The sequence below is a fragment of the Bos mutus genome, chromosome 5 (genome assembly GCF_027580195.1).
Source record: "Bos mutus isolate GX-2022 chromosome 5, NWIPB_WYAK_1.1, whole genome shotgun sequence".
In the NCBI taxonomy this organism is placed as follows: Eukaryota; Metazoa; Chordata; class Mammalia; order Artiodactyla; family Bovidae; genus Bos; species Bos mutus.
In genome coordinates, this window is record NC_091621.1 from 115,659,393 (window position 1) to 115,687,040 (window position 27,648).

The following is a 27,648-nucleotide window of genomic DNA, read 5'->3' on the forward strand; positions in this document are numbered from 1 at the left end:
AGTAGGAAATGGCAACCCACTCCAGTATTCTTGCCTGGAGAATTCCATGGACAGAGGAGTCTGGTGGGCTACAGTCCATGGGGTTGGAAAGAGTCAGATATGACTGAGCACGTGCGTACACACACACACCTTCTTCCTTTATGCTGTGGACGGCAGAGCCCTGAAAACATAGGTCAAAGGTCCCAGAATTCCAGTCAAGAATCCTGGATGGATGATGACAGGGTTCTATACACAAAAATATTCAAATCCTTGTGCTTATACTAAGGTATTTAGCTTTATTCTAACTACATACATGTCATCGCCAGTTTTGCTAATGCGCAAGAGCTTTTCTACAGAGTGACACAGAGGCCAGAGCCACCTGGTTCTTACCACTTATCACGCTATCTTCAAACAGCCCAGCTCTCCCTGTTTCTTCAGGAGGTCCTGACTTCCCCATCACCACCCCTCACTGCAGTGGACACCTCCAGGCTGCCCAGTGCCCCCATCCCCCGGGCTATTGAAGGAGAATCCCCATGGCACGGTGTCAGCCTGCCCCCCCCCCAGCCCAGACATGATCGGCTGGTCGACAGCCTTCACTTAGGCCAAAAAGAGTCAACAGGACTTTTTCACTTAGGATCAATCACATATAAAGCTCTTAAAATGTGACACCCCGTGAGCTACTAGCAGCAACATTCACATCCTATGGAGAAACTCTGTAGTGAAACAAGAAATACCTGAAAGAATCAGAGACAGCCAGTAAATAGAAGGAATCCTTATTTCCACAGTCTTTGGGTGAGCCACATGCCAGCCACGGGCTCCACCGAGGCCTCCCCACCGAACCTTGAGGATAAATTCCCTTTTTTGCTTATGCTAGTTCCCATGCATTTCTATCACTTGCAACTGCAAGAGTATTAAAACACACAAATGATGCTTCAGTTTGCCAGGACAGTTCTGGAGGTGCCAAGAGCTTTAAATTCTAAACATTGGCTAAGTGTCTCTTCCGTCCCCTGTACTCTATTTCTGCTTATGTTGGTTCATTCAAGAATTGTTTATGAATACTTTGCTGGGTGCCAGACACTGTCTCCTTTAATCCTCAGGATACCATCATGAGGCAGGTGTTAGTATTGCCATTTCACAGCCAAAGAAATGGAAAGTCAGGGAGCAAGGTACCCCATTTCAAGGCTAATATGTAAAACAGTCCACCTTAAAGGATGTTCTTCTGTTGAGTGTCTATTTTTTTTGTAGGATCTCTCTTCCTCATCAGGACCAGCCTTTGTTCCATCTCTTGGATCTCCAAGAGCCCCCTGTCACCTCCTGCAGTCTCTGACTCCCAGAGCCAGGGCTGAGGTGTTCTCCGCTCATAGCATTTTATTCCAGCAGTATCTGGCCACATAGATGCCATCTTTACCCAACACCATTCAACACTTGCTGCCTTGGTCTGTGTGGGAAATGAGAGAAAAATGCCACGAAAGTGAGGGGAAAAAAGCTTTTCGCAGGCATGGTTTCTTTTCTCACCAGTTATCTTCCACCTGCCCAATCAGACCCTGGTCCCGGAGAAGAGTTTGACCAGGAAAGGAAGTGGCCACAATCAGCGTGGCTCTGAGCCCTTCGCAGAATCCGATGCTCCCCACTCTCTCAGGAGAGAAGGAAGGGAAGTGGGAAGGAGGACACAGGGTGGGCTCTGGAGGGATACGTGTGAAATGTACGATGTCCCCGCAACTGGGATGACACTCTGAACGACTGACACGTGGGAACTGAGCCTTCGCCTTTAACGTCAGCTCACCTGGGAATATCTTCTTCGATGGTTGCACATCCGTAAAGAAACACGATGATCCCAATGACAGACGACGGGATGAGGAAGGATGTATATAATCCCAGCCAGGCAAAATATAGTCCGATCTTTTCTCCAAAATACTTTCTGGAAAAAGAAGGAAATGAAACATACATTAAGAATATCATGGACTTTCCTTCTTTCTGTTTGCTTTAAACCTGACAAAGGGTCAGCACAAATGGAAAGGGACGGAAGTTATCTGGGGAAGCTGGGGGGGTGGGGGGTGGACCTCAGCACAAGGAGTCAACAATTGGTCTTTTCTGAAATGAATCGCATTCCATTAGAATCGCATATGCACACCTGTTCATGGAAAGAAGTTGCACAAAGGAATCCAGCCCTAACAGCAAACTGAGAATATGTCATATATTTTGACATCTTTACCAGACACGCATGAATAACATCAGAATTTCATGAGTGCCATAGCACTCAACCCACAGAAAAACACACGTTTTTGAAACTGCTTATTTGGATAAAATACACAAATTCGGGGGCATACATCCTGATGTATGGGCTTCCCTGGTGGTTCAGACAGTAAAGAATCTGCCTGCAATGCAGGAGACCTGGGTTCAATCCCTAGGTTGGGAAGATCCTCTGGAGAAGGGCATGGCAACCCACTCCAGTATTCTTGCCTGGAGAATTCCAAGGACAGGGGAGCCTAGTGGCCTTCAGTCCATGGGGTCACAAAGAGTCAAATATGACTGAGCAACTAACACACACAGACACACAAACACACACACACACACTGATGTATACAAACCAATATAAATACAGTCATAGAAAAATAACTGGAAGAAATTAGGTAAAATATGGATCATGGTGTCTTTGGCTGATGGGACTATGGGTGGTTTTTTATTGCTTTATTTTTTTATCTTTCTGCATTTTTTAACTCTCTATTTTTTCATGAATTCCTTTTTATAAAAAGTGGTTTCTTTTTGAAAGAAAAGGTACTTTCCATATCTTTTTGTTTCCCAGATCACACGGTTAATAAATGACCACATTCAGTCTCTAAAAGGGGGTTTTCCCTTAGATGAGTATTGATTATGGATGCTTGATGAGAAAAACACAATCCACAGAGGAGAAGTATATTTCATTTCGTAGGAGCCTCTGACATAAAACACAGGAGGGAAATAGGAGCTCAGCTCACCTTTTGATCTAAAGACTAGAGAGTAAAGAGAACAAATAAAACTTATTTATCGACCACCAGAGCACTGCTTCCACTTAGGATGTAGACAACTGCCAGGAAATGTAGGTTTCATCCTAACGATAAAAGAAAGCGAGATAACCTGTGAATCAAAATTTTTCGTGAGCCCATCAGAAAGTAGAGGTTGCAAGATAACCAGATGAGCCACACTTCTTTAAAATGACAAGCTCCTTCAAGGAAAAATGGACTCACAACAGTTCTGTTGAGCATGAGACAGAAAGGCAGTCCCATAAAGTGAGTAGGAAGAAACAGCTAAAAAAATTTAAGCTGGAAGCTGAGCGGAGGTCAGCGTGACATATTGAATAACTGGGCACTCCAGACACAAGAGGAGATTATACTCATTCACAAGATCCTATGGGAAGACCACCAGGTTTCTCATGAGAAGGACTGTAGACAATGTAGGAGCCAGAGAGAGCCCCCTCAGATGCATACAGGCAAGAAAGCCCACCCATCTCCCTGAACCATCTTTCTTTTAAACCAAAAGCCTCAAGCACAAGGTAACAAAAATCAGCAGTCTAACGCCGGTGAGGGGCAAGAGAGAGACCCCATGGGGCAAAGTGCTGAAAGGGAACCATGAGGACCAATTTCCAGTGGCCTACAACGGATGTGAGAGTTGGACCATAAAGAAGGCTGAGCACCGAAGAACTGATGCTTTCAAACTGGGATGCCGGAGAAGACTTGTGAGAGTCCCTTGGACAGCAAGGAGATCCAACCAGTCAATCCTAAGGAAAAATCAATCCTAAATATTTCATTGGAAGGGCTGATGCTGAAGTTGAAGCTCCAATACTCTGGCCACCTGATGTGAAGAGCCAACTCATTGGAAAAGAGCTGACTTGTGCTGCGTAAGATTGAGGACAAGAGGAGAAGTGGGCGACAGAGGATAAGATGGTTAGATAGCATCACTGACTCAATGGACATGAGTTGGAGCAAACTCAAGGAGATAGTGAAGGAGTTGATGGGGGTGCTGCTGTTCATGGGGTCGCAGAGAGTCGGACACAGCTTGGTGACGGAACACTGACAACAACCCCCAGGAAGCAGTCACAGGATCCCACCACTGAAGGGATCTGAAGTCTGTAGTGTGCTGGGTGACTCCAGCAGCAATGACATCCAAAGCCACCTCCACCTCTGACTGGCCTGACCCCACTCCCCTACTAAAGGCCTGACAGAGAGGCACAAGCCCATTTCTGGGCATAAATACCACGTACTTCAGTCTCTACTGTCCTTTAAAACACAGTGTCCAGAATTGAGAAAAAAAAAATCTTGAGAGGGACTTCCTTGGTGGTCCAGCCATTAAAAATCCACATTCCTAATGCAGAGGGCTTGGGTTCGATCCCTGGTCAGGGAACTAGAGCATACATGTTGCAACTAAGACCTGGAGCAGCCAAATAAATAAAAATAGATGAATGTTGTTTTGTTTTTTTTTAAGCTTGAGAAACATGAAAAATGTACTGTCAAGAAATGAGGAAATCAATAAAACCAAAGTTGATCTAGATGCCATAAATATACAGGGATTTTCTCCCTTTCTCTTTTTCTTTTTTTTTTGATGTGACCAATTTTCAAAGTTTTATTAAATTTGTGATAATATTGCTTCTGTTGTATGTTTTGATTTTTGCCCATGAGGCCTATGGGATCTTAAGTCCCCAACCAGGGATTGAACCCACACCCCCTTCAATGGAAGGTGAGATCTTAACCTCTGGACCACCAGGGATGTCCCATACAGGGACTTTAAAATAATTATAATAATACGCTAAGGAAGACTCTAATACAAAAGAGAAAATTGGGAATTTCCACAGAGAGACAGAAACACAAGAGTGTAACATGGAAATACTAGAGCAAAAATACTTTATCAGATATGAAAAAGGTCTTCATTAGAGTGTCTTAGAAGGTGACTGAATGCAGCTGAGGAAAGACTCAATAAACTTGCACATAAGTCAATGAATACTATCCAAACTAAGATACAAAGAATAAAGAAGAAAATAGAATCTATCGATCAAGGGCTACGGGCAGTATCAAAGAAGGTATCATATATGTAACTGATGTCCCAGAGGAGTAAGAGACACAGGATAGAAGGAATATCTGCATGGATTATGATTAATAATCCATGAGGTCATGTCTGACTCCTTGCGACCCCATGGACTGTAGCCTATCAGGCTCTTCCATCCATGGGATTTTTCCAGGCAAGAGTGCTGGAGTGGATAGCCATTTCCTTCTCCAGGGGATCCTCCTGACCCAGGAATCGAACCCAGGTCTCCCACATTGCAGGCAGACGCTTTACCGTCTGAGCCACCAGGGAAGCCCAATCATTTTCCAAAATTGATCAAAATTAACAAAACAGATCTAAGAACTCCAAGGAACCCCAAGCAAACAGGTCAAAAAATAAAAATAAAACCTCACACACTTAGACACATCATAATCAAACTTCTGAAAAGCAAAGATAGGAAAAAAGAAACCTCTAAGTTGGAGTGGTACTGCGTGCATGCTAAGTTGCTTCAGTCGTGTCCAACTCTTTGTGACCCTATGGACTGTAGCCCGCCAGGCTTCTCTGTCCGTGGAGATTCTCCAGGCAAGAATACTGGAGTGGGTTGCCATGCCCTTCTCCAGGGGATCTTCCTGACCCAGGGATTGAACCCATGTATCCTATGGCTCCTGCACTGCAGGCAGATTCTTTACTGCTGAGCCACCAGGGAAGAATACTGGAGGGGCAGAGGTGGGAGGAATGAGGAAAGGAGGGTATTAGGTACAAAGGAACAAAGGTGAGATTTATAGACAATTTCTTGGCAGAAACTATGCAAGCCATAGGATAAGAGAGTGGCAACGTTAAAGTAAGGAATGAAAAAAAAAACAGTCAATCCAGAATACTATACAGAAAGAAAGTGGCTTTCAAAAGTGAGACAAAATAAAAACGATTTCAGCAAGCAAAAGCTGAGGGAATTCACTGCCAATAGATCTGCACAACCAGAAATGTGAAAGGAAGTTCTTTAGTTAAAAATCTAGATATACTGACCTTTCATGTGAGAGTGCCAGAAATACTAAAAAATAATGGTAAATATAAAGACATTTTTCTTATTTTTTATCTTTTTAAAAGGTAATTCACTGTCTAAAGTATCGTTCTCAATGGGGGCAAAATTGTCTCCAAGGGGACAAAATTGGTCCTTTGGAAGCTGAAAACTAACTTAGTTATTACAGTTATTCGTAAGGCCTCCAGAAGGCCAAAGATCATAAACTGATGTATAGTACATCTGTAGTATTTTAACCGTGAAGAGGAAATTCAGGAAAAAAAATAGTGTCTACAAAGTGCCTTAGGGAAAAAACAATGCGGAAAAAAAGTTTGAGAAACATTGGCATAGAACAAAACCAGTTACAACTTTTTGTGGTGTTCACAATAGACATTAAAGTGAAATGTATGTAGTAGTAGCACAAAATATAGGAAGGAGGAAATTGAGGGAGGAAACTGAAGTATGCTGCTGTAAGGTTCTTATGCTCTACGTGAAGTAGTATATATTATTTGAAATAAAAATATGATACATTAATGATGTATTTTGTAAACCCTGGAGCAACCACTAAGTTTTTTAAATGACTGATACTGGAGATGAAATGAAATTATAAGATTTCAAAAGAGGGCATGAAAAGAGGAAAAACAGAAAAAAAGAACATATACAACAAGTAGAATCAAATAGTGATATGGTAGATTTAAAATACAAATACATAAATGATTACATTAAATATAAATGTATAAGAAGCCCACATGAAATATAAGGGTGTTTACAGAATGAAAGCGAAGGAATGGAAAAAGACATACCATGCCAATACTAATGAAAAGAAGGCTGAAGTATAAAAGGGATGATCAAATAATGATAAAGTGATCAATTCATTAAGAAGACCAAATAAACCTAAATATTGATACATACAATAAAATACCTATGTCCAACACGTACATCAAAATACATGCAATAAAAACTGAGAACTACGGATTTCCCTAACGGTTCAGTGGTTAAGACTTCACCTTTCAATGCAGGGGCTGCAGATTCAATCTTTGGTCAGGGAGCTAAGATTCCTTGTGCCCCTCAGCCAAAAAGCCAAAACAAAAAACAGGAGCAATATTGTAACAAATTCCAGAATGACTTAAAAATTGGTCCATAACAACAAAAACTGAAGAAAAAAAAAAAGCTGATAGAATTGAACTAGAAGGATGAATACATATATCTTCCTGTATAAATAAGGGACTTCAACACTTCTCTTTAGTAGTTGACAGAGCAAGTACCAAAAAAAGCAATAAGGATACAACAGGCACTTCCAACCAACTTGACCAAACTGATATCTATATAACACACCATCAGACAACAACAGAAAACACACTCTTCGTAATACATTGTCACCAAGAACCATATTTTGAATCGTGAAGCAAATCTAACCAATTTTTAAAAAATGAAATAGTAAAAATGTCTTACTATGAACACAACTAAATTAAACAGCAGAAAGATGTCTGGAAAAATCCCCAAATATTTGGAAATTAAACAATATCTTTCTATGTAACCCAGGGGTCAAAGAAGAAATCACAAAAGAAATGAGAAAATACCTTTGACTGAGTGAAAATAAAAACACACATATCAAAATTTGTGGGATGCCATTACACTTAGAATGCCAGTAATACTTAGAAATTTAGAGCATTGAATATTTGGTGCTATAATAAAATAAGAAAGTTGTTTTTAAGTTCATCCAGAATTGTCTTATTGAAGAATAGTTGATTTACAATGTTGTTTTAGTTTCAGGTGTACAGCAAAGTGATTCACACACATGTGTGTGTGTGTGTGTGTGTGTGTGTGTGTGCGTGCTAAGTCGCTTCAGTTGTGTCTGACTCTCTGTGACCCTGTGGGTTGTAGCCAGCCAGGCCCCTCTGTCCATGAGATTCTCAGGCAACAATACTGGAGTGGGTTGCCATTTCCTTCTCCAGGGGATCTTCCAGACCCAGGGATTGAACGAGCGTCTCTTATGTCTCTGCATTGGCAGGTGGGTTCTTTACCACTAGCGCCACCTGGGAAGCTCAGCACTGTTTATAACACCCCCAAAACCGGGAACCACACAGATGGCCCTAAGCAAGAGAATGGATAAATATGTTCTGACACATTTGCCCCAAAGAATATTATACAACAAGGAGAATGGACAAAACATAAGAGCACACAACAACATGGACAACACACCCTCTGAACAAAAGAAGACAGGTCCACAAAAATTATTATCAGTATAATTCCATTTCTTTAAAGTTCAAAAGCAAAATAACTGTGTTAAATGCAGACGGTTATTAGCCAAGGAAGGCAGCGACTACAAGGGGAATGGGTGAGGGAGGGGGCACTTCAGGTGTTAATACAGTAAGTTCCCTACATACCAACGAGTTCTGTTCCGAGAGCACTTTTCCTAAGTCCAAAAATTTAGCCTAGGTATCCAACTAACACAGTCAGCTGTAGAGTGCTGTACTGTAATAGGTTTATAATACTTTTCACACAAATAGCACATAAAAATCAGACACAAAAAGTAAACATTTTTAATCTCAAGGTACAATATCTTGAAAAGTACAATAGTCCAGTACAACAGGTGGCACACAGGGGCTGGCATCGAGTGACCAGGCAAGAAGAATTACTGACCAGAGGAGGGAGAGGAGCTGAGAGATGATGGAGCTGAAGGATGGTCAACAACAGGAAATGGAGGGCAAGCTGCCAGTTCACTCACACCTGATGTCGATGGACATGTGGAAGCGCGTTCGCATGATTGAGAGTTTGCATCTTGAAGGTTCATATGTTGGGGACTAATTTATAATGTTCTTCCTTGATCTGGGTAATGGGTGTAAGGGTGTGTTCAGTTTTCAAAAATTCAGACTTGTATACTTTTTTGTGCATACACCTTTCTGTCCGTATATTATACTTTGGTTTTGAAATGGCTCAAGACACCACATGCCCTACAACCCACAGGCCAACAGACTTCCTGAAGGGCATCTTACCCATTCTCTTGCCTTCAAGCCAGAAAGCAAGTAACCCACGTCGGGCATGCATCATCATTCAGGCTCAGACTGTCCAGCAGCCCTGAAAGGGGAGCTGTCATCTAGGGCAGCTCAGAAGGCCAAAGACAAGGCTTCCAGACCAAGGTAACCAGCCGAGACCAAGGTCAGCATTCGGCAGGGTCCCTGAGGCGGTGACCTAGGCCATGTGATTACTGCACCATCCTCAGGAGATCAGACTGGGGCAGGAGATGGCTATTGGGGGGATGGTGGAAGGGGGTAGCCATGCTAGCCAGAGGGGTAACTTACTGCTCTCAGCTCCTGCCAAGCCCACATCATCTGAGACAGCGGCAGGAAGGGCACCCTCCTTCCTGGTCTGACAAAAAGTGGTCAGGCTTTCCCTGCCCCTTGAGGTGGATTAAAGGCACACAGGTTCAGGTACCCCGAGCAGGACCGTGGGCAGGTGCAGGGACTCCAGAAAGAATGTTCTGAGCCTTTAATTAAAGTTCACCACTGCTGACTCTCTGGAAGTCAGCCTAGAATGTCCTACTACAGAAGCAGTCAGGCAGCCAGCGGAAGTTTCTCCCAGCTGAAACCCAGAGATGCGGCCAGCATAGTTTTCCCTCCTGAATTGCCAGCCTCCTCCCCTGTACCTTGGCCTGGAGATAATGTGGTTGATAAGGGGTCAGGAGAGCAAGGGGAGGGATGTTCACGTGGTGGGGACCACGGGTCAAGCCCTAAATTAAGTGCTTGACAGCATCTCATTTCATGCTCACAAAACCTTATAAGTTTTGTAAGGTTTTGTGAGTTAAAAATCAGTGTTAAGCTTGGATTCGGAGGTGCAAAACGGTTGAAGGTGTTGGGGTCCTTCCAGTCACCTTCTGTTTGGTTTAAATGGTGGCTCAATGCAGGACACCCAAGTACAATCCCTGGGTTGGGACGATCCCCCAGAGAAGGGAATGGCAACCCACTCCAGTATTCTTGCCTGGAGAATCCCATGGACAGAGGAGCTTGGTGGGCTACCGTCCAGGGGGTTGCAAAGAGTCAGACACGACCAAGTGACTAACACTTGCACTTTTCAGACATAGTTGATATTTAAAACTGGTGTGGATGGGTTTCTTTCCTCAGGACTCCAAGCACATGGCCCTTCTCTCCTGTGAGTACAGACATGTCCGTGAGAAAGGACCCTCCCTACCAGTCATAGGATGACAGGTTCCCCAGGACTCTCTCTCAACCTGCCTTCTCATCGTCGGCCTGAACCCAGCCCTGTGTGCAGGGTTCCCCAGGTTGGGAAGAACAGCCGGATCATCACCCTTATGCCAAAGCCAACAGCAGGAGCCAGGCCGCCGACCCCTTTGCCAGGCACAGGCCAGCAGACACCATGGCTGGCTCCTATGATCAACAACTCGAGGCCGGAAAACTCTGAGTTCTTAGCCCTCCAGGGAAGGTCAAAGAAAGGGCCCCTTCTGGAAAGAAAATTTTGCTTATATGAGGGAAATCCAGAAAGTCCAGTGAAAAGGAGCTGGGCTCACGGTGGCTGAGAAAATGGGGCTTGGCTCCAGTCCTGACATTAGGAGACAACACAGATGCTGGCCAACGGGATGGGAGCTGCCCAGAAGTTCCAGCAGGAAAAAAGGACTCTTTGGAATCAGAGCGCCCGGGGTCTTTAATGCTCTCCTGAGCCACTTCTGTCAAGCGCCTCCCTCTCCTGTGCTAAGTCCTCTCATTTAAAAGGTTTCCAAATAAAGAGCAGTCTACGGAGGGAGGGAAGCTGTGGGGCCAGGATGGCAGGATGCAGGACTAGAGACGGAGTGGGCAGAGCTGACGCTGTCCATCATAGGCACGTAGCAGACATATTCAGAGGGGCAAATGGGACCAGAGACCCAAGAGGACCCGGGACCAGATGTGCAGGGCGTCCATTCCAGGGGCAGCCAGAGAGGGGAGGTGCAAGTGGCAGGTGGAAAAGCCAGGAAGGGGATTTCCCTGGTGGTCCAGTGGTTAAGGCCCCACCTTCCAATGCAGGGGACTCAGGTTCCATCCCCGCTCAGGGAACTAAGAGCCCACAAGCCACACAGCAACTCAGCCCACGCACCATAACTAGAGGGTCTAAGCGCTGCAACAAAGTGTCACGCATGACGCAAGGATGATCCCACGTCACGCATGACGCAAGGACGACGCCACGTGCTGCAACTAAGACCTAACGCAGCTAACTAAGCCTGCGTGCTGCAGGGAAGCCGGTGCGGCGCAACCAAGAGCTGAAGTGCGGCAGGGAAGACCCAGTGCAGCCAAACTAAAGCAAAATACTTTTACAAAAGCAAAGTCAGGAAGACAAGAAGTCAAAGCTGAGAAAGTTAAGTTGAAGCAAGAAAAACAAGGCAGGAAGAAACCGAGCTTCCAGAAACCAAAGCCTCGACAGGATCATCTTCAGAGGAGAAATACTAACGGCATGTTCAGACCCTCGTCTTCCTACTGCTTTGTGTATTTCCTTGGGGGGGGGGGGAGGGGTGGACTTCGATTAGCAGCCATGCCTCCCCATGCACGCGTGATGAGACCACAATTTGTTTACATGACCTACTAGGTCCTATGTGATCTGGTCAAAGCCCCTGACCCCCTTGGAACAAATCCAATTTTGTTTTCTCCTGCTCTTCCCCTTTTTCTTGGCTCGTGAGTCCTTACTGTCCCTAAAACACACCCCACCAGCGCGTACCTCAGGACCTTTGCTGTGGCTGGAACCCCATCCTCACACTTTAACATTCATGTCATCACTTCTTCTGTTTCTCCTCCAGTGTCACCTCCGTACAAAGGCCTCCTGGGTTCACCCCACCCCAAAGGATACCTGACCTGTGTCCTTGCTACACTTCTCTTCATAACACTTGACATGACTTAACACCATTTTCTAAACTGATTCGTGTTTTTGTCCATCTCCACCGATAGACTGTGCTTCCCAGGTGGCTCACTGGTAAAGAATCCGCCTGCCAATGCAGGAGATGCAGGAGACGTGGGTTCGATCCCTTGGTTAGGAGAATCCCACAGAGGAGGAAATGGTAACCCACTCCAGTATTCTTGCCTAGAGAATCCCATGGACAGAGGAGGCTGGCGAGCTATAATCCATGGGGTCGCAGAGTCGGAAATGACGAGCATGCACACACACACCGCTAGAATGTAAGCTTCACAAGGGCAGACTTTTTCGGTCCTATTCACCATTGTTCCCTTAGTGCCTAGAATGAGTCTGGCATGTGGTTTAACAAGAGTTTGTTTAGCAGATGCTAAGTCCTGACAGTAACCCCATGAGGTGGTGACTTGGCCCATCCCTCTTCTTTGCATGAGCTGAGCTCAGCTCAGAGAAATTGAATAACTTGTGTAAGGTCACCCAGCTAACGAGAAAAGGATCCAGCACCAACTCAGAGCAGCCCGATTTCAAGCCTGCACTTTAACCCTGACATGTATTTCTTGGGTAATGCGGTGGAGGATAATGTAGACTTGAGCCTCCCAGTTTACAAAGTATTATGATTTATTTTCTAATATCTTACTAAAATTGTGAAAGGGACTCTAAGGATCAGCTAAAGCGGAATTCTCCACTGAATGGTTTATAAAACTCATTCACATCAAAAAAGGCAGTAACGGCCTCTGTTCCAATTTTCATTTGTAAAGAAGCAATCCATAAAATAATTATTTAGACGTTTTCTGTTTATTAATGAGCAGCCTGAGAGCTTCCAAGAACATGTCCCATAGTGACTAGAGACACATGCTCAGGCTTTGGCCCCCAGCCATTTATCACCTAGCAGTTCTGGCCATTTTACATTGTTTTCATTTTCATATGTTGTTTTTTTTAAACCACAACCAATCTTGAAAGAAAGATGGAAACCTAAGGAACACTGAAATATAGTGAAATATACCATGTTAATGCAGAGCATAAAAACGACAAGAAAGAATTCAATATGTTTGATATTCTCACAGATTCATAAATTGCATACAACTGATCAAGATTATGTGATACAGGCAATGGCACCCCACTCCAGTACTCTTGCCTGGAAAGGTCTATGGACAGAGGAGCCTGGTGGGCTGCTGTCTGTGGGGTCGCAGAGTCGGACACAACTGAAGTGACTTAGCAGCACATAAAGATATGGGCTTCCCTGGTGGCTCAGTGGTAAAGAATCTGCCTGTTAATGCAGGAGACATGAATTCAATTCCTGAGTCAGGAAGATCCCCTGGAGAATGAAATGGTAACCCACTCTAATATTCTTGCCTGATAAATCCCAAGGAAAGAGGAGCCTGGCAGGCTACAGTCCATGGGATCACAAATAGTCAGACATGACTGAGAGACTAATAACAACACATAAAGATATGCTCATTACCAAAAGGAATGGAGCTAAAGGAAGGAGAGCTATTTAAAGGAAGGAGAGGTATTTTATCCCATTTTACCCCATTGGCTTTTCATTTACTGAGTTAGATGGTCAGATGGCGTGGCCAAGATGACAGAGTAGGAAGATTCTGCGTTCACCTGCTCCCATGAGCACAACAAAATTACAACAATTCACAGAGCAGCTACTTAAGAGAAAGACCAGAACCCAGCAGGAAAGATCATTAACAACTAAAGAGAGAAAGAAGGAAGCAAACCGACATGGCTAGGAGGGGCAGAGACACTCAAGAGTCCAGTCCCGCCCCCTGGGTAGGCAACCTACAAACGGGATACAGCATAACATAACACCGACTCGTTCAGTCATGTCTGACTCTTTGCAGCTCCACGGACTGCAGCCCGCCGGGCTCCTCTGTCCGTGAAATTCTCCAGGCGAGAATACTGGAGTGGGTTGCCATTTCCTCCTCCAGGGGACATTTCCAACCCAGGGCTCTAACTCATGTCTTCCACATGGCAGGCAGATTCTTTACCATCTGAGCAACCAAGGAAGCCAAACAGGAGGATAATTACAACTGCAGAGGTTCTTCCTAAGGAATGAGGGACCTGAGACCTACATCAGGTTCTCCAACCTGGGGGTCCTGCATTGGGAAGACAAGCCCCCAGAATGTTTGGCTTTGAAGGCCAGCAGGGCTGGGCTACAGTCCATGGGGTGGCAAAGAGTCGGACACGGCTGAGCAACTAATACTTACACACTCAGGGCTGACTTCCAGGAGAGCCAGAGGACTGTGGGAAATAGAGGCTCCACTCTTACAGGATACACACAAAATCCCACCTGCTCAGGGACCGAGGGCAGAAGCGGTCATTTGAAAGGAGCCTGGGTCAGAGCCCCCAGTGATCTTGGAGAGCCTCCTGGAAAGGCGAGAGGTGATGGAGCTCATCCTGGGGACCCAGACACTGGTGGCAGCCAATGTGGGGAGTTCCTTATATCAAGAACACCCTGGAGCTGGCAAGGGTATTCTGGAATCCCCCTCTGGTTCATTTGCGCCAGTACCTGGCCTCCGAACCAGTCTGCTGGCAACAGTACTGCGAGCCTCAGGCCAAGCCAAGCAACAAGCTGAGTGGGGATGCCACCCACCCACCAGCAACCTGGCTGCCTTAAGACCCCCTGAGATTACAGCCACCCCAGAACCTAGCCCTGCCTTACAGGTGTCCCAGGAGCTAGTCCCACACACTATCACACTGGTTCAGGCCCTAGGATCCCCAGGGTTATGCAGTCCCCAGGACCTGATTCTGCCCACCAGTGAGCTGGCACTGGCCTCGGGACCACCTGGGCTTCAGTCCCACACACCAGTTACTTTACACCAGCTCCAGCATCCCTGGGCTCTGAGCCACCCACCAGCGGGCCAGAACCAGCCACAGGGACTAGCCTCGCACATTAGTTGTCCCACAGCAGTTCTGGGACCTCCAAGCCCCACACCAGAGACTCCAGGACCTAGGTCCACCCACCAGTGGGCCAGCACTAGCCCCAGCATCCGGCCTCTCCAACCAGCCCCAGGACCACCACAGGCTGAAGCCCACCCTATCAGGACCCAGGCCACCCATCAGCAGACTGGCACCAGCCCCAAGACCTCCTGCATGCCAGCATGCCAACAGCAGCTCAGCAACACCTTGGGCCCCTCAGTCAGCCTGAGATCCAGCCCCTGATCAGAGGACCAAGACAAGTTTTGGAACACCCTGGACTCCACAGCCTGGTGTGTCAGGAACCAGCCCCATCACTAATCCCGCCCACCAATAGACCAACACCAGCCCTGGGATTGCCAAGGCTCTGCAGCCAGAGAGCCCAAGATCTGACTCTGTTCATCAGAGGACCAGTTCTAGTTCTGGGACACCTTGGGCCCCAGTCCCACCCACCAGCAGGCTGACATCAGCTCCAAGACACCTTGAACCGCTCCGCCAACAATCTCAAGACCCAGCATCACTCACCAGCAGACCAACACCAGCTTTGGGACACCCCAGAACCTGCAGTCAGCCAGTTCTTCTGGGGTATAGAGCCAGCCTGATTAAAGGTAAAGATGCTTAGGCATGCCAGGCTCCATGGAAGACCATTAACAAATTCCTTCCCCAAGTCCAGCCCATCCCTACAACCAAATCATTCCTTCCTTGGACTCCACACCAGCCATGAGCCCTGCGGGCAGACATATGTCTTCATCCCTCATCTGTTGCATCCTGTAACTGAGTTCTTCGATACCAGACTGAAACTTTGTAGTTATAATCAACAGTACTGAATATCTGGGACTTCCCTGGTGGTCCAGTGGTTAAGAATCTGCTATCCAATGCAAGGGGCCACAGGATCCATACCTAATCAGGGAACTAAGACTTTCACATACTTCGGAGCACTAAGCCCACGTGCCACATCTAGAGTCCATGCACAGCAATGAAAGATCTCACGGGCCACAGCGAAGACTCGATGCAGCCAAATACATACATATTTTTTTAAAAGATACTGAAAACCTGCACTAGGCTTTATAGTATATAAAGTCCCTTCACATATCCTATCACATGCAATCCTCCCAACCACTCTTTGGACAAGACAGTGAAGGTCACAGATGGAAACAACTGGCCCGAAGCCAAACAGCTAGGAAGGATGACGCCGTCTGCCTCTACTGCTCTCTTGTGGTTTAAGGCTGGTATATTTCGTCCCCCTAGTCCAACTGTAAGCACATCCAGTGCTTATATAGATGTATTTTTTCCTCTCCACCCAGCCCCGCCCTTTCCCAGCACATGGTAAGTCCCTGTTGAATGCATGAATGGTGAGCATGGGGCGTGAGCACCTCTGTGTGTCAACGGCAGGCTTCAGGTGACTCACACAGAAGAGCTTTAGGAGTCGAGGTGTGCAGGGGCAGCTCCAGGCTCTCTGAGCAGATGGCTGGTTCCTTGAAGAACCTACATGTGGGTAGACCTTGCCCTACCTCGACTCCATCAGCATCTTTTAATTTCAGGACTAGAGAATGAGGAGCTCCTTTGAGCTTGGATGCAATCTTGGTCCCAGTGCCTTCTTTTCATTGGCGTAAAAATGCAGAACCCCAGAAGGACTTGAGGCCTGAGTCAAAGGTTGCATCAAGGGTCCCCAACCCCCCAGCCTTGAACCAGCACCAATCCATGGCCTGTTAGGAACCTGACCACATGGCAGGAGGTGAGCAGCAAGCAAAGTTTCATCTGCTGCTCGCTGTCACTCTCCATCGCTCCCATTACCCCCTGAATCATTGAACACATTACTGCCTGAACCATCCCCTTCCTATCCACCATCCATGGAAAAACTATCTTCCCTGAAACTGGTCCCTGGTGCCAAAACCATAGGGTACCACTGGTTTCCATCTTCTGATCACTGGCAAAGCTCCTGAGCTATCTAAGCAGAGAACAATACCTGGAGGACCACTTCAAAGTTCAAGATGACTACTGACCATGGCAAGTGCCAAAGAACCCAGCTTCTGGAGTTAGGGAAAGTTCATGCCTCTCTCATCCAAACCTCACTCAATGCATAAAGAGCTCTTTAAAACATATACCAAGAAAGTACTGAGGTGAAAGTGAGCTTAAAAATAATCAGAAATGTGGAAACTGACACCAGCCTGGAGAAAATAAAAAAGGCAGTGGAGTCAGGGCATTCATGAGGGCCAAGGAGCTGCAGCTTGAGGCATCAGCATGAACCCAGGATCCTGAGTGCTGTGGATGATAAACAGAACTGTCTCTAGATGAGACAGAAGGTCACGGGCAGCAATAATCAGCTACAGCCTCACGCAGGCTGCAGAGAAGGGATGATTTGATCATCTGTCCTCGCCTCCTGTTGAGGATACAGAGATGGAGACAAGGTCTGAGGGATGAAGACAGAAAGACAGGGGAGAGGAGGAGAGCACAGTGTCCCCAAGTGAACTTGATCCTCTCAAACCCTGGCAGGTGGCAGAGACGAAGAGACAGACACGGGACTTGTAAAAGTGGCCCCCACGTCATCCAGAGGCTCTCTCCCATCAATGCTTTCTTATTCTTTCAGGGCAAATGCATCACAAACATATGGATTTGATTGCATTTCCACACCCATCTTCCTCTCCTCTTGCCTGGAAAATGAAAAGGGGGAAAAAACAGCCAGGCAGGGACCAAAATTTGTAGCATGGCTTTAAGCAAGCTTGGAGCATGCCAGGGAAATAGCTGGAGCTGGTCAACACATTCGAATGGCAGTGGCAGCTGGTCCCATCAGTAACACTGACGGCCAGGGACGTACCCGCCATCAGGCAAGAGCAGATACGCAGGTCTGCCAGAGGGCACTGGGAGAAATGGCCCTCAAGTGCCGAGGCCCTCAGATAGCCAAGGTGCCGTGTCATTTCCCTGCAGTTTCAAAAGCAGCGTGTAGGGCTGAGTCCACTTCTGTCCTCAGACTTTATCAAAGGGGTGGTATCCAGCTGTGCTCTGTCTCCACTGGAAACAAAACAGAAGGACTTCCATTAGAGCAAAGGGAAGGCAATTAAGACATCAAAAGGAATGACCAGTTGCAATGCTGTCCTATGACCAGGCATAGTAAGCACATGCCTATAAATCATCTATTTACACATATTTATTGGGTGCAACTCTCATAAGAGTTGCATGATGTGTCAGAGACTAAACTGGATGATATTCACATATTATTACCAGGCCTCACACTTGCACTACAGGATGGGTATTATCAACCCAACTGTATAGATGAGGAGTGAGTCAAGCAGGCCTTAGGAAGTATCACTACGAACAAAGCTAATGGAGGTGATGGAATTCCAGTTGAGCTATTTCAAATCCTGAAAGGTGATGCTGTGAAAGTGCTTCACTCAATATGCCAGCAAATTTGGAAAACTCAGCAGTGGCCACAGGACTGGAAAAGGTCAGTTTTCATTCCAGTCCCAAAGAAAGGCAATGCCAAAGAATGCTCAAACTACCGCACAATTGTACTCATCTCACACGCTTAGGAAAGTAATGCTCAAAATTCTCCAAGCCAGGCTTCAGCAATATGTGAACCATGAACTTCCAGATGCTCAACCTGGTTTTAGAAAAGGTAGAGGAACCAGAGATCAAATTGCCAACATCCGATGGGTCATCAAAAAAGCAAGAGAGTTCCAGAAAAACATCTATTTCTGCTTTATTGACTATGCCAAAGCCTTTGACTGTGTGGATCACAATAAACTGTGGAAAATTCTGAGAGATGGGAATACCCAGACCACCTGACCTGCCTCTTGAGAAATTTGTATGCAGGTCAGGAAGCAACAGTTAGAACTGGACATGGAACAACAGACTGGTTCCAAAGAGGAAAAGGAGTTCGTCAAGGCTGTATATTGTCACCCTGTTTATTTAACTTCTATGCAGAGTACATCATGAGAAACGCTGGACTGGAAGAAACACAAGCTGGAATCAAGATTGCCGGGAGAAATATCAATAACCTCAGATATGCAAATGACACCACCCTTATGGCAGAAAGTGAAGAAGAACTAAAGAGCCTCTTGATGAAAGTGAAAGAGGAGACTGAAAAAGTTGGCTTAAAGCTCAACATTCAGAAAACGAAGATCATGGCATCTGGTCCCATCACTTCATGGCAAACAGATAGGGAAACAGTGGAAACAGTGGCTGACTTTATTTTTGGGGGCTCCAAAATCACTGCAGATGGTGATTGCAGCCATGAAATTAAAAGACGCTTACTCCTTGGAAGGAAAGTTATGACCAACCTAGACAGCATATTAAAAAGCAGAGACGTTACTTTGCCAACAAAGGTCCATCTAGTCAAGGCTATGGTTTCTCCAGTAGTCATGTATGGATGTGAGAGTTGGACTATAAAGAAAGCTGAGCACAGAAGTATGGATGCTTCTGAACTGTGGTGTTGGAGAAGATGCTTGAGAGTCCCTTGGACTGCAAGAAGATCCAACCAGTCCATCCTAAAGAAGATCAGTCCTGGGTGTTCATTGGAAGGACTGATGTTGAAGCTGAAACTCCAATACTTTGGCCACCTGATGTGAAGAGCTGACTCATTTGAAAAGACCCTGATGCTGGGAAAGATTGAGGGTAGGAGAAGGGGATGACAGAGGATGAGATGGTTAGATGGCATCACTGACTCAATGGACATGAATTTGGGTAAACTCTGGGAGTTGGTGATGGACAGGGAGGCCTGGCATGCTGCGGTTCATGGGGTCACAAAGAGTCAGACACAACTGAGTGACTGAACTGAACTTCAGAACTGAGACCACAGAGGAGTTAAAGGACTTTCCCTAGATCCTAAAGCTAGGAAATGGTGAAAAAAGGATCCAACTCCTTTCTCCAATTCCATTTTTTTTTTTCTTTATCTTCTTGAATTTCAACTCAGGGCTGAAATGATTCTCTGAACTTCCCCACCAAAAATAGCATCCAACATCATTTATGTTGAGTAAATGTTGAATGAATGAATGAACCAGCACAAATTGTGGATTCTACCACCAGTGTTTCTAAAACCTATTTCATCAATTTAGATATTCACCTTTTTATAGTATTCCATGAAATTTAAATGTGTATCTTGCAATCAGCAGACTCTTAGAGTTGGCAACATATGATCACTTTGAAGCAGGACCAGTCGTAGATGAAAGTGTAATGAACAGTATGAGAAAGTGAATGTTTAAGCCAAATAAGGTAAGATGGACAGAGCTGTCTAAAAACAGTAAGATCGGTTTTAGATTCAAGGCCAAAAAAAATTTGAGGAAGGTGGAGAATGGGCATTTGAGGCATCTCTCTTGGAAGAGCATATAGGTTCCTTAAAGGAAGGGACCTCATCTGACTTTATTTTCTGCTCCCCAAGTTCACAGTCCTGCATTGTGCAATAAAGAACAGGGGTGACTCCCCTCTGCAAGTATCAAAAAAGAAAGAAAAGCCCGATTCATCTGACATTTCCAGTGATTCCTTCCCAGAGGCAGAGGTTTGAATCAGATGGTCTCTGGAGAACCCTCCAAGATCCAGGATTTTAAGACAGGAACCTGATGGTTTGCCGCTCTGATTAATTACACAAAGTTACCATGCACTGGGGCTTCCCGGGTGGCAGTGGTGATAAAGAACTTGCCTGCCAAAGCAGGAGACACAGGTTCAATCCCTGGGTCGGGAAGATCCCCGGGAGGTGGGCATGGCAACCCATTCCAGTATCCTTGCCTGAAGAATCCCATGGACAGAGGAGCCTGGCAGGCTAAGGTCCATAGGGTCACAAAGAGTCAGACACGACTGAAGTGACTTAGTGAGCACTGGGCATTAACAGGATCAAATCAAGAGCTCAGTCAACAAGGAGATTTTGTTTGCTTCCTTCTCTCTAATCCAGCTTCCTTCTCCAATTTCCACATTTTTGCTCACTGCCCCTCTTTCCAAACACACACACACACACACACACACACACACATACATGAGTCATTTAAAATTAATCTCCCTTCTCTGATCTCAATTTAGATAATCTAAAAAGTTCACTTTTTTTTCACAGTATACACCATGGGAACAGGAAAAGAACACAATCACTCACTAAGCAGAGCCTTTACTAAGAAGTCTGACCAATTCATTTCCCTCAAAATGCTGCCCAATGGGTACAATACACCAAAAGAAATTTCTGCATGCTAAATGTAATGGGAGAAAACTTTGAAGAGGAACAGGATATTCACAGCATCTGAAAGACTCTCCACATAAGCTTCTTAGTAATAATATATTCATAAACAAAGAGAAAGAGAAAATGAGAGAGCAAATGTGGCAAAATACGACCGGAGGAATCTGAGCTCCGACAGTAGGGAGTTCTTTGTATTCTTTTCGAAACTTTTCTCTAAGTGTGAAATTATCTAAAAAAAAAAAAGTAAAGGGGCTTCCTGGTGGCTCAGTGGTAAAGAATCTGCCTGCCAATACAGGAGACACAGTTTCAACCCCTGATCTTGGAAGATCCCACATGTCACAGAGCAACTAAGCCCGTGCACCACAACTGTTGAGCCTGTGCTCTAGAGTCTACACACTGCAGCTGCTGAAGCCCTTATGCCCTAGAGCCAGTGCTCCACAATTAGAGACTCCACTCCAATGAGAAGCCTGCACACCACAGCTAGAGAAAAGCCCCCAGTCTTCAAAACTAGAGAAAAGCCCATATATCAACAAAGAGCCAGCACAGCTAAAAATAAACAAAGTTTAAAAAATTTTTAAGTAGTAAGAAACAAAACTAACTGCTTCCCCATTTTACAGGAGTCACTCAGCCCGTGTCCTGCCCTCTAAGAAGCAACGTCTAATTTCTTAGGCTCCAAAAGCCTTCAGAGAGGAAGACGGAGAAAAGTCCGTTAGCTCATCCCACCTCCCAGCACGTCCCATCCATCCTTCGACTTTAGGAGAGATGACAAGTGAACAAAAGGATCATAGATAATAATTATCTGAGCATAAAACAATTAGTGCGGCAACCACAGAGAGAAAGTTAATAGCCACATACATGGTGGCGGGGGGATTCTTCGCTTGTAAACACAACTGAGAGGGAAACGCAGCCAAAACCGCTCTCTGCCCTCAGGAATCGTGAGTCTTAAATCAAAGTCACAAGGCAGGGCCGGCAGCAGGGGCCCTGCACATTGCGAAGGAGGCTCTGAAAACAGGAATAAAGACATTCCTGGCAGCAGTTTGGGGGAGGGGAAAAGGAAACCCTGAAGAGTTTGAGATGTGTTGGAATAGGTCGCTGGGGGAGCCGGTGGGCACCCTTTCCTGGACATCTTTAAAAGAAGGGGACATTGTCTAGTAACGTGTTAGAATGTGTAGGGACTTCCCTGCCGGTCCGGTGGTTAAGAATCCACTGTCCAATGCAGGGGACAGGGGTTCGATACTTGGTTTAGGAACTAAGATCCCTTAGGCAACCAAGTCCATGTGCCTAAACTAGAAAGAAGCCCAAGCATCACAATGAAGGGCCAGCGTGTCACGACCAAGCCAAAAATAAATAAGTATTTTTAAAATGTTACAATGTGTAGAACTTACTTTCAAATACCTCATCACACAAAGTGTGAGAGAATGTGAGTTACTAGACTGAAGCTAGGACGCAGGTGCTGGCCAAGACAGCCCAGGTGTTCAGCAGGTGCTCTGTTCAGCCAGCCGGAGCTCACAGGCGGCGTCTCCACCTCCTTACCTCTCTCTATGAGCAGAGCTTGGTTAATTAGCATACCAAGTGTTAGAAATGGATTTTCATGGGTAAAAATAAAGGCCTGTTGACTAGCATAACAAATGTTAGAAAAGGACTCTCCTTGGGTGAAGTCAGAGGTATTCAAATAATGCAGATTAAACAGACATGTTTCAGACATACATCCATCCTTATAAATATCCATGGAGGCCTGAACCCCTGGTCCTAGCAATGCTGCTTTAGGTTAGACTCCTAAATGGCCCAGGGTAGCTGAGTTTCTGGATTCTGTTTCCCTGACATTAACTATAATTGCAACAAAGTTCTGTCTCCAGAATTAAGGTTTTTTTGCCTTCAGTAAACCTTTCATGCAAGGAGATGGCCAGTGAATATAAAAGAATGCTATGCTAAGTGCTAAGTCACTTCAGTCGTGTCCGACTCTGTGTGACCCCATAGACGGCAGCCCACCAGGCTTCCCCATCCCTGGGGTTCTCCAGGCAAGAACACTGGAGTGGGTTGCCATTTCCTTCTCCAATGCATGAAAGTGAAAAGAGAAAGTGAAGTCACTCAGTCATGTCCGACTCTTAGTGACCCCATGGACTGCAGCCTACCAGGCTCCTCCGTCCGTGGGATTTTCAGGCAAGAGTACTGGAGTGGGGTGCCATTGCCTTCTCCGATAAAAAAGAATAGTTTTATATATATTATTAAATAAATATAAATATATAAAAACTTGGGACTTCCTGAACAGGTTGCATGAACTTTATCTTTTTTCACACTTGTCAATAAATGTTAGGCTTCCCTGGTGGCTCAGACAGTAAAGAATTCGCCTGCAATGGAGAAGACCTGGGTTCTATCCCTGGGTTGGGAAGATCCCCTAGAGAAGGGCATGGCAACCCTCTCCAGTATTCTTGCCTGGAGAATCTCCATGGACAGAGGAGCCTGGCGGGCTACAGTCCATAGGGTCGAAAAGAGTCAGATACGACTCAGTGACTAAGCACAGTGAATGTCACCTACTTCAAAACTCCTTCCGAGGCCCCGATGTCTATCAAACAAGAACTGTTCTGTCGGTGCTGGCTTCGGCCAGCCTGCAGGAATTGAGGGAGGTGTGATCCTGCGCACACAACAGACAGGAGACAGGAGGGGCTGCAGGGAAGCCTCTGTGTTAAGAATTCTAGCTTAGGGGCGTCCCTCGTGGTCCAGTGGCTAAGAATCTGCCTTGCAAAGAAAGAGACACAGGTTTAATCCCTGATCCAGGAAGAACCCACAGGCCTCTGAGCAACTAAGCCCGTGCGCCACAACTACTGAGCCTGATTTCTAGAGCCCTCAAGCTGCGACTACTGAACCCACAAACAGCAGCTACTGAACCCACATGCCTAGAGCCTGTGCTCTGCAACAAGAGAAGCCACCGCAATGAGAATCCCGCACGCAACAGAGAAAGCCGCGCACAGCAATAAAGACCCAGAGCAGACAAAAATAACTAAATACACTATTGCTGTTCAGTCGATGTCATGTCAGACTCTTTATGACCTCATGCCCTGCAATACTCCAGGCTTCCCTGACCTTCACTATCTCCCAGCATTTGTTCAAACTCATGTCCATTAAATAAAAATTAAAAATAAGAAGGTGATCTGGATAACTATACTTTAATAAAGAAAAATTCTAACTTAAACCCACCATGGTTTGAGCATGTGTACCATATGACCTCAATTCTTAAAAAACCACTGGGACTTGTCTTACGGGCTAGGATATGGTTTAGTTCAGTACATGGTCCATGCACACTTATAATGCATTTGCTGCAGTTTGGGTACATTGCTCTATAAATATCCACTAAGAGACCTGTACTCAGCACATTTTTCCAAGTCTATATCCTCAGTGATACTTGTTCTGTTAATTACTGAAAGAGCTGAAATACCACTGTGGGTCTGTGTCTTTCTTCTTTCTGTTTTGTCCATTTTTGTACCATGTATTTTGAAGCTGTTATCAGGAACACACAATCCTAAAAATAGCTGTTACATCTTCTTAATGAGTTGCCCTCTTATCAAATGAATATTATCCATATCTCTGAGAATATTCCTTATCCTAAAGCCTGCTTTGTCTATATCAATACAGCCACTTCAGCTTTCTTTTGATCACTGTTAACAGAGTATATTTCTTTTCACCCTTTTAATTTTAACCCACCTGTTTCTTTATACAACACTTAAAGCATGTTTCCAGTAGTCAGCATATACTTTGGTATTGCTTTTTTATCCAATCTAATAATTCCTACCTCTTACTGTGGATATTGAAGCCATTTGTACTAATGTAATCACAAATGGGTTGGATCTAAGTCAACAGTCTTGCTGTCTTATTTTGTCCTTGTTCAGAGCAACTGTTGCGCTAACCTCATTCTTTCAGGGATTACCTGCCTGTGGTCTAATATTTGAAAACACTTTTTACATATCTACTTAACAGCTTTCTACTTGCTGATGGCAGAAAAGCTAGGCCTGTAGCAGATACTCCACCCTTGGTCCACTGGAGATCCAGCCAAGCCCCATGAAATCTTGCCTCATCCTGACTGCAACACACTGATGGGAAAAATACATAGTTACAGGGGTTTTATCCATCAAACAATGCTCTTCAATTCTGACCTCACCAGCACTTAAAGTTCTTCCACATCACTGGAGCTAAGTGGTTAAGGCTGATGATCAGATACCCGCCTCTCCTTCCCATCTGACATCTCCTCCACCTTCATAAAAGCTCTTCATTTCTTGTAAACTGGTACAGCCACTATGGGGAACAGTATAGGAGTTCCTTAAAAGACTAAAAACAGAGCTACCACATGACCCTGCAATCCCACTCCTGGGCATATATTCAGAGAGAAACATGATCCGAAAGGATTCATGCACCCCAGTGTTCATTGCAGCACTGTTTACAATAGCCAAGACATGGAAGCAATGCCATGTCTAAATGCCATCACCTAAATGCCATTGACAGAGGAAAGGATAAAGAAGCGGGGGTACATGTTTACAATGGAATATTACTCACCCATTAAAAAGAATGAAATAATGCCATTTGCAGCAACAAGAATGGATCTAGAGAGGGTCATACTGAGTAAAGTAAGTCAGACAGAGAAGGAGAAATATCGTATGATATCCCTCAGATGAGGAATCTAAAAAGAAATGATATAAATGAACTTACAAACCAGAAAGAGACTCACAGACTCAAGAGAATGAACTTATGGTGCCTAGGGGAAGGATAGAGGGAAGAGAGAGTTAGAGAGTTTTGGAGGGACACATACACACTGCTGTATTTTAAATGGATAGTGAACAAGGACCTAATGTGTAGCACAGGGAACTCTGCTCAATGTTATGTGGCAGCCTGGACGGGAGCAGAGTTTGGGGGGAAATGGATACATGTGTATGTCTGGCTGAATCCCTTCACTGTTCACCTGAAACTATCCCAACATTGTTAATGGCTATACCCCCAACAAAAATTAAAAGTTTAAAAAATAAATAACTGAATAACTAGTCTTCATTCCAGCCATGCTCAGCTTCTCGGAAGCCCCTGTAGGACAAAGCTTTTCCCCACTTCCTGCCTCGATTCCTCCCAGCGTCCCCACCCCAGGTGTCCATCCCCTCCCCTACACTCATTTCACATCAAGTCATTATTCAAACCTCAGCTCTGTCCTTGCATCTTCCAGGAGGCCTCCTCTGACTGACTCGGGAGCCCCTCTTCTGTTCCTTGCAGAGCCTCCTGCACACGTTCACCAAGCATCTGGAACCATCCATGGGGTTGTGTTTTCTTCAGGTTAACTACAAGTTTCTTGCAGGCCAGGATGCTTCAGCACCTCTACCTGGACGGTTCCTGCCTCGGGTCTGGAGTTTGCTAAAGCAGTGAGTCCTCTGAACATCAAAGGAATGGATGAGTGAGCAGGTCACAGCCCCCACAGGAGGGGCTGACCTACTGGTCAAGCTCGGGTGTAGGCTCCTGGACTCTGTATCCCAGCATCAGCCACCCAGGGTGACACCCCAGGCCACACCCTCAGCTATCCACCTTCTTCCCAAAGCCTCTCTCTGAGCAGGACCCCTTAAATAGAAAAAAGACTAGGACAACCCCTCTCCTCTATCCCCCTACGACCAAGGAGGAGCCTGACTCCCAGACACACTGCCCAACAGGGATGCTCTGAAGCCTGGAATCCAGCCACTCGGGGAGCCTGGCCTCCACCCTGCTTCAAGTTTACAGCCCACTAGCTGTTTACGTTCCCAACTCAGGCCAGGGGTGTTGGCACTTTCATTTGAGCCATGGACAGACAGGGCTGTGCTTTGCTAGACTTGCAGGCGCATAAACAAGCTGCCAGGCTGAACTCCGAGGGGTGGGCCCCAGCACCACCCTCCTGGGCCTCTAAACTCCTTCTATCCCTTTCCAAGAATACCTCCAGCAGACCCAGATGGAGGTGCCTTGTCACCGGGTCTGGAAGATGTCACTAGGAGTGAACAGAGCTGGCAGAGCCAGGCAAGGAAAGGAGGTGGAAGGAGAAGGGCTAAAGAAAATCCAAGGGTTATTGGGGGAGAAACAAAGATAGTTCATGCGGACCACAGAGGCAAAGGGGACTCAACACAGCTGTGAAGCTTGGAGATAAAAAACTTAGGGGGCTTTTGGATTCTGTGGGAGAAGGCTAGGGTGGGATGATTTGAGAGAATAGCATTGAAACATGTATATTATCATATGTGAACTAGATCACCAGACCAGGTTCAAAGCATGAGACGGGGGCTCAGGGCTGGTGCACTGGGATGACCCTGAGGGATGGATTGGGGAGGGAGGTGGGAGGGGGGTTCAGGATGGGGGACACATGTACACCCATGGTTGATTCACGTCAATGTATGGCAAAAACCACCACAATATTGTAAAGTAATTAGCCTCCAATTAAAATTAATTAATTAATTAATTAATTAAAAAAAAAACTTAGGGGGGATAGGGGAGGACAGAGGAGACCACCTCGGGGGAACCGGATGTCAGATTTCAAACAGAAGGTAAACAGAGTTGGTTGGGCATACCTGCCACCCAGAAAAGGGAGAAAGAGAAGAAAGAAGAGCAAGAGGGCCCTCAATGTTGAGAATCACCCTTGTATAGTCTGTCTCCTTCCTCCCCCATCACGCTTCCTGCCGAGAACATCTGTACC

At 45.7% G+C, this 27,648-nt stretch overlaps 1 protein-coding gene across 2 annotated transcripts in view; it reads right to left on the reverse strand.

Moving 5' to 3' along the window:
- The window catches only part of ANO2 (anoctamin 2), a 337,501-nt gene that overhangs the window by 177,815 nt on the left and 132,038 nt on the right, over positions 1–27,648 (reverse strand). For both annotated transcript variants that reach the window (XM_070371768.1, XM_070371769.1), the window contains one exon: positions 1,763–1,897. In XM_070371768.1, coding sequence (XP_070227869.1) covers positions 1,763–1,897 — 135 coding nt within the window. The remainder of the gene's footprint in view (positions 1–1,762; positions 1,898–27,648) is intronic.